This window comes from Pogona vitticeps, chromosome 1 (genome assembly GCF_051106095.1).
Source record: "Pogona vitticeps strain Pit_001003342236 chromosome 1, PviZW2.1, whole genome shotgun sequence".
Taxonomy (NCBI): Eukaryota; Metazoa; Chordata; class Lepidosauria; order Squamata; family Agamidae; genus Pogona; species Pogona vitticeps.
Genome location: NC_135783.1, coordinates 301,499,049 through 301,507,104, shown reverse-complemented (window position 1 = coordinate 301,507,104; position 8,056 = coordinate 301,499,049). Strand labels below are relative to the sequence as shown.

Below are 8,056 nucleotides of genomic sequence, written 5' to 3'. Positions count from 1 at the left end.
CAGACATGGAGGCAGTCTACCATTAAATTAGTGTATCAGTGCAATGACTCAGTGCTAGACTTATTTATTCAATCAAAAACCAAAACAAAACACAGGGATACCAGGGGGAAAGATTATGGGGGTGGGTGTTCCTGCAGTCCCTAAACATCATGCTCGATTTGCCTATAACACCACAACAACACCCAGCCCTATTGCAGAAAGAAACAATAATCACACAGGGGAAAGTATGTTTGAACCATTCTGGCTTGAAAAAAAGGAGACGCCCTCTGCGTCTGAGAAAAAACTCCATGTTGGAGGCAAAACAGGGCTGGACTGATGTGAATTGGCCTTTGTGTCATGTGATCAGATTTTATAAAATATGGATTTGGCCATTTTATAATATCCTGCAATATTTGATTGTGCAGTTGCAGCCTGAATCAGACACTGACAGAAGGTAGTCTGGGCTTTTTGGTGGATTTCCATGAAGTATGCAGAAGGTCAGCAAGGGTGTCTGACTCTGAGTGCTTTAACAAGAATAAAAATGCAATACATTCTGTGAGAGGCTACCCTTGAAGATGACACAGATGCTGCAGCAAATGTAGTATGAAGCAGCTAGACTGCTAACAGGAACATCTTTCATGACCTATGTGACACCAGTTCTAAAGGATTTGCACTGGCTGCCAGTCTGAGTTCAAGGTGTTGATGGTGACACACACAAAAAAACCCTAAATGGCTTGAGACCTGGATATTTGAAAGAGCTCCCCTCCCTATATTAACAAACCGGATCACTAAGATCTGCTGAGGAGGCCCTCCTCTCTGTGTGTCTCACTATTGAGAACAGTTCGTTTTGTGGAGACCTGGGAGAGAGCTTTCTTGGCTGTAGCCCCCCAAAGTGTGGAATGCTCTCCCTTCAGAGGTTCAATTACAGTCAACAATGACATCGTTTTCGGGCCAAAGCAAAACATACTCATTTATTGGAGGTCTGTGGTGCTGAGTGTTGCAGTCTGCATATATTTTACAATGGTTTCAGCATTATAAATGTTTTGATTTTGCTTTAAAGTGTTTTATCTTAAATTGTTTTTAAAATCTTCCGCTTTTAAAATCATTTTATATGGTTCAGTAACCCGCCCTTTCATCCTGTGACATAGGGCAGGTTATCCCATATACCAGGCTGGGAATCCAAATCATACGTTAGGAATTCAGAAAACTTGGGGTTGTCAGGCATAGACATATTTATGAAAAAAAGTGTGAGTACTGTTCAGTTTTAGGGCTGATTAATATTAGTATTAATAAGAAAATAGGAAGATAAGTGCTGAGCTAAATTAAAGATCTCTCTAGCCCAACATTCTGTTCCCACTGTAGCTAATCCACACCTGCAAGCCACCCTTTCCCACTTATAATTCCAAAAAGTGGTATCCAGGGGTAAGCTGCTTTTGATCATGCAGGTAGGATATAGCCATCATAGCTAAAAAGCAATTGATAATTCATTATTATGTTTCATAAAATCATTTCTGACATTCTGTGACTCCCACATCCAAGACTAAAATACTCAGAGGTGGTTCCTTCTGCTGGTGCTCTGGGACCTTGATGCTTGTCCAAGATAATACACAGGACACCCTCAGCCACACATGCTACGGATTATCCTGGCTGGCCCCTTTCCTGCAAGATGCAAGGATGATTCAAACTCCTGTCTCCAGCTCTATAGCCAAGCATTCCAATCCATGGATCTACACCAATTCTGATTTGATAGTTTTAGCTCCTATGAATTTGTCTAAACCCCCCTCTATTAAAGCCATCTGGTTTGTGGCCATTGCTATATCTTGTGAAAGCAAATGCCATTGTTTTAAACATCCACTGTGTAAAGAAGTACATACAGTACTGATTTTTATCTGTCTGAATGGTTGACTATTCAGCTGCAGTCAATGGCCCCAGGTTCCAGTAATGTGACATAGCAAAAAACTTTCTTCACACTCTGTATAACTTTATACAACCTGATGACATCTCTCCCAACTTGCTTTTTAACTTTAATTGAACTCTTTTACGTTTTTATGTTCTGCTCTCTTTTTTTTCTTGGATGTGTTTATGTTCCTGTTTGGCACTGTTTTAAGGCCCTGTTTTATCTTACTTTATCCTAATTGTATTATTATAGTTTTAATTTGTTACTTTTATTCCACAAACCACTGAAATAATGTTTTGCTGTAGGGAGTTTTAAATAACAAGTACTGAGCAATGTAAGCTAAATGGCTTTCAGGACTGTGAGTGTAACGCAAGGCAGGGCGAAGTTACTGTGACACAGTTCATTTTAGAAATTAAGCTAACCTTCCCATCTTTATGGAGAAGAAATGAAGCGGGGATCATGCTTTGTAATGTATCGACCAGAATGGGAGTATGAACAGGACAGGTGACACAGATTTAGGACACAGGCTGTACTATAAGTGAGTGGAAAAACAACAATATTTAAATGTCTATAAGCTTCTCTATGAGCACTCAAGGTGGCTTCACTCATTGGCTGCTTACACGGAAAGGCACGTTTTTTTCTCACAATTGGCTCAAGCTTCATGTTTTGCCTTATTATCTCTAGATCTAGAGACGTACCCTTTTTTATATAATGAAAAGCTTAGTATCTAAGTCAACTAATGGACTGAAAGAAGAACTAGGCGGTATGCATAAAATCCATGCAAAACCCAACCAACCAGGTAATATAACTTCCCTAAGCTTCACAGAGCTAGCTGGATAGCTCACTGAGTGAGGTATGAGCCAAGCTTTGGGAGTTTGATTCCCCACAATGTATCTCAGGAGAAGAATCAGCCTGTGTAGGCTTGGGGAACCTGCACAGTCCCAGGATGCCCTCCCAGAAGAAGGGAATGGTAAACCAAGCCTGAGTACTCTCTACTTAGAAAACCCTGGAAAGGATTGCCATACTGTTGACACACAGTTGTTATTATTATTAAGCTTCATAGATTTTACCATCTGGCTACCTCCAAATCTACATAGCTATATTGGCTGACCTGGCAGATTTCGGAGTGCAATGCCCAATGGACAATTCAGTATCTCACTTTGGACATTTTGCTGTGGGAACAAAGTATTATGTTCTAAGAGCACTTGACTAATTTAATTTAGTAACTAGTCAGAGTTAGAAATTAAACATTGCAAGCAGAATGACTTCTTATCCTGGCTTCTCACTCAATGTAGTGAACCAGAAGGTTAGCTGTACAATAATAATCATGCACCAGCACAGATTTACTGGACCTGGTGTTCTCCAGATATACTGGAGTGCAAGTTCTATCATTCCCCAGACAGCGTAGTAGCTATGTTTTCTGAGGATGAGGACGGTTTTAGTCCAACCCATCTAAAAAATAAGCCAGAGAAGATTGTACTTCATCCATGTCTGCTAGCAAATCAGACACCTAAATGTGAAGAATCTCTCAAGCATATATGTGCCTTTTCCTTGTAAGGGCAATGTGAAAATACAGTTATCAACAGCAGCCTAGAAACTGTGGTCTTGATTTAATGTAATTATAGCTCAGAAGCCCATTCTTGGGAATATATACTCAGCAGTGCACAAGGAAACAATGACTAGGTTTAACTTATTTGAATACCACACCGTATATAATGTTTGCTATTTATGTTAATTGTATGTATAGTACTTTAAATGATCTAATGAGAAATTTTCTCTCTTTTCCCCCTATCTATCTTTCTGCGATCTGATTCTCAGCAGCGACCAGTCAAGCAGTCTTTGAGTTCCTCCATGTGCCGAGACTCCCAATGGAAGTGCCTCCTCCTCTCCATTCTTATGTATGGCTGCCTGGGGGCCGTAGCTTGGTGCCAAATCACACAAGTAACTAAGCTCAGCTTTGATAGTTCTTTCAAAGGCAAAACTATGATTTACCATGACAGCCCTTGCTCTGATGGATACATCTATATCCCGTTAGCATTTCTCGCTATGCTTTATGTGGTCTACTTGGTGGAGTGTTGGCATTGCCGTGCCAAAAGTGAACTTCAGTACAAGGCTGACGTTGAAAGTGTTTACGACCGGATCGCCAAAATGAAGCAGGCTACGCCATGTATATGGTGGAAGGCCATAAGCTACCACTTTGTCCGACGAACCAGACAGGTGACTCGATATCGCAATGGCGATGCTTATACAACTACCCAGGTCTACCATGAAAGAGTGAACACCCATGTGGCTGAAGCTGAGTTTGACTACTCTCACTGCGGATTCAAGGATATCTCTAAGGAGCTGATGGGCTTGGAATTGTTTTCAGCTACAAAACTAAAATTCACCAAATGTTTCAGTTTTGCTAACACAGAGTCTGAGAACTCTTACCTGACACAGAGGGCTCATTTCTTCACCGAGATTGAAGGGCTGGATGACTACATGGAGATCAGAGAAGGAATGAAACTCAAGAATGTAGACTTCAAAGAACTCATGATGGCATACGGGGACCCAGATCATCTCCCATGGTATATATCCCATTATGCTTTTTGGGTGGCTGCTTTGATGATGATCTCGTGGCCACTGAGAGTTTTCATAGAGTATCGGACTGCGTATGTACACTACCATGTAGAGAAACTTCTTGGGGTGGAGTACAGAGTGCCTACTGTAGCAGAGGAGCCTTTGTTCCGATATCGCATACCCAGGGTTAGCACTCAGGATAGCACAGAACTTGAGTGGCACATCTGCACCAATCGCCAGTTGATTCCCAGCTACTCAGAGGCTGTGCTCATGGACCTGGCAAATTCTTCTATATGCAACGGTTACTCTATATGCAGATCCAGTGAGATCACTCGTGGCTGTGAGCATTGCCACCATGCCTCTAGTACCTCTTCGATCTTCTCTCGCCATGCCTTCCACAGCTGCAGTGGAAATTCGCAGCTCTCCCTTAATACCAGTCGCTTCTCCCTGTGTCGAATTCATGGCTCTCACAGGACAGGCCTCTGGAGGAGTCACAGCAGCAACATCACTGACCGCGGCTGCCAGGATGACCAGTGCTGTTCTCATTCTAGCCAACTGGCCATCAATGAAAATCCGCCTACTTATCACGATGCTCGTTTTTTCCCTGTGCTAATTGTGCATCGGCCAGAAGGGCAGGAAGGAAGGCGCTTCTATTTGCGCCGTGCATCCTGCCTGGAAACCTCCTTATGAAAGTGCTTCCTGTCACACAGTTACAAAAGCCTGACTATCTGAAAGTTGTTTGACAGTTAGAACAACATCATGTCATGCAACAGATTAAAATCCCCAGCTATTTGTTCCTCCTGCTAGGAATCATTTCCATCAGGAAACCTAAGGGTCAATTCTAAATCAAACAATTAACATGTTTATGAGTTTCTTTATTTCACTAATACCCTGCGATTTCTCAAAATACAGTCTTCATGAAGTTATCTTGTCTTACAACATTAACTTTATTATCAGGTCTAAGGTGAGATTGCTGACGATATCGCCAATCAAAGTCCCAAATATTATATGTTATACTACACCACACTCGCAGTAATACCTTTTTAGTTATGAGGTTGTAGAACCCAAATACTCTGTATGGCTTCTTTATTATCCCATCTCTGTACGGAAGCACTGTTGTGGATGGCTCTGCAGACAGAATAGAAGCATATCTGAAACCTCCTTCATTTTCTTTTCTCTCCATTCACTTAACCTTCCTCCTGCAATTTCCTTTTCCTTTTATTCCCCATATGCTATTTCTTTCTAACATTTCCCCCTCTTTTTTTTGCAGTCCCAAAAGCATATTAATTTGAGGGCACACAATTACTTAGGAAAAAAATAGCATGTTTGACATCTTCCATCCATCATAAAGAGAAGAGAATCAGTGCCATGGGGGGGGGGGTGGAGGGTGGAAATCATTTGTTTCTAAAACCATGCATTTAGGATAGGATCTCTATCATGTCACATACTAAAAATAAAAGCTGGGATTAAAAGCAGACAGGTGAATGGGTGTTCACCCTCTTTTACCCTGTATTTAGTAGAAAAACTACTTCACTTCCCAGTCTATACTGATGGAAATATATAGTCAAAGCAGGTTTAACTGTTATGCTGAGTACACAATAGTTGTCCAGCCTAGCCAACATTTCTGCTAGAGTATTGTTATCTAAGCATGCCTATTAAAAAGCACACCTAACGTGGCGCCTGCCCCCACTTCACTCTTGAAAATTCCTAGTGTTTGTAAGGAAACAATTTTCTTTTCAAATGACAAGGGAACTGTGGTCATTTTCACAATTGTCTGGAAATTTATGAGGTCTTCCTCATCGCATGAAGAATAGTATAGCAATAATCCATTACTTGCATTCATTTTCAGGAACAGGAAAAAGAGAAAGAGCTCCTAATCTATTTTTGTGTCGTTAAAACAGATACGAGTAGCATAAATGTGGTCAGTTCCCTCTAAGACTCAACCTAATAGCTGAAATCAGTCATACTAGATTGAGTCTGTTGAATCAGTGGAGATTTGATGAGTCAATTCCTCCATAAGTTCCATCGATTCAAACCAGCCTACTCTAGTCACAACTGATTATGCTAAAGTAAGTCACAACTACAGTAGACCCATTGGAATAAATGTAATTTATAGTGGAATTGACTCACCAAATCGCCACTGATTCAATGAGCCTATTGTTACATGGTTTACTATGCCAAGCAATAGGATTTCAGCCAATGCCTTTCAATCTTACCCTTCCATATCCTTGTCTTCTCTTACCAGAGTTTTGTGCTATTATTCCCCTGTTTTAAAATGTAAAATAAACCCTGTTTCTTCTATTCCTTCATCAACGTTCTATTCCACTTTTCATATTTGAATCCATCAAGTGTCTTTGCTCCTTCCAGCATTATAATATATGAACACCTGTGAGTTAGACCAAGTGCTCTTTATCATTTTCAGGATATCATCAGCCAGTATTGCTTCAACTGTTACAATTCAGCATGCATTTCAATGGGCCTATGAGGCAAATACTGTAGGTTGAATACAAATTAGTGTTAGCAATAATTTATTCTACTGCACATTCAGTCTTGTGCTGCCCAACTTTGCACAACATGCAAAAAACTTGCTCAACTCATGCTGTTCTTATTACATGCCATCATGTTGCTTCCACCATTTGGCAATCTTATGAGTTAATAACCTCCGTAAGGTCGTACTATTCAGATCTTGCAGGATGCTACATATAGCTGCCATAGACAAAATGAGGCTCTATAACTGATTTGGGTGCTGATTGCATCATTGAAATAGCTTCTACAGAATACCAGAACAAAACTATACATTGTTCCTTTGTGTCAGTGCTGGGATGAATCCATTCTTATTATACATGATTTCTATGCTACTTCTAGTGAGCAAAATGCTTTACACATTTCCTGTCTTTTGACCACGGAAGACTCCAAGAAGGAGTAATTGAAATGGGTAATTCTAATTCCTATATTTGCAAGCTGAAGTTTCATTCACACATGTCTTTTTTTAATTACCAAACATTTAGGGAGTTGTGATCAAATATATGGATTGTTTCCACCGACAAACATTGCATTTAAGTTGACAGTAGGTAAGATAAAGAATACTTCTGTAGTGATTAAGCTGTGAGAGCTCACTCATTAGTGCAAGTCTGTTCTTGAAGTTTCAGTCAATAAATAGCAAACACGAATGCATGAATCAGCCTTGACTTGTCCAGGACTACCCAGTGCTGAGCAGGGAATTCACCTCAGGCCATTATCCAATACTTTACCAATAACACCATACCAGTACCTTGCTTTGTTCATGCAGTGGCTCATATGTAGAGTCAAGTAGTTAACAAACAGGCAAGGCTTTTGTTTCTGTAATGTGAAAGCATAGCTGTCCATACTTTTCTTTGTATACATGCGGCGGGAGAGATCAGCTATCAACAGCAGATAGAAACAGGACATACTGCGAGCTGTTTCATCATGCACACCTTATCGCAGCATAACATCCATGACAATCAATAAGAACGTGGGAATCTTCCATGCTGCAAAAAACAAACAAAAAACAAACAAACAAAATACCCAGCAAGATGTGTAGCTAGAGGGAAACACGAGGTGGGTTTTTTAAAAGCTTTTTTGAAACACAGGAGAAACTGT

At 40.5% G+C, this 8,056-nt stretch overlaps 1 protein-coding gene across 1 annotated transcript; it reads left to right on the top strand.

Annotated features, from left to right (window-relative positions):
• On the top strand, positions 1–7,605 carry LOC144588442 (transmembrane protein 151B-like). Its single transcript, XM_078391380.1, has one exon. The coding sequence runs from the start codon at positions 3,728–3,730 to the stop codon at positions 5,123–5,125; it is 1,398 nt and encodes a 465-aa protein (XP_078247506.1). The 5' UTR covers positions 1–3,727; the 3' UTR covers positions 5,126–7,605.
• The last annotated feature ends 451 nt before the right edge of the window (positions 7,606–8,056 follow it).

Coding starts and splice junctions, on each gene's coding strand:
- LOC144588442 (XM_078391380.1), top strand. CDS start 3,728: ATGTGCCGAGACTCCCAATGGAAGTGCCTCCTCCTCTCCATTCTTATG.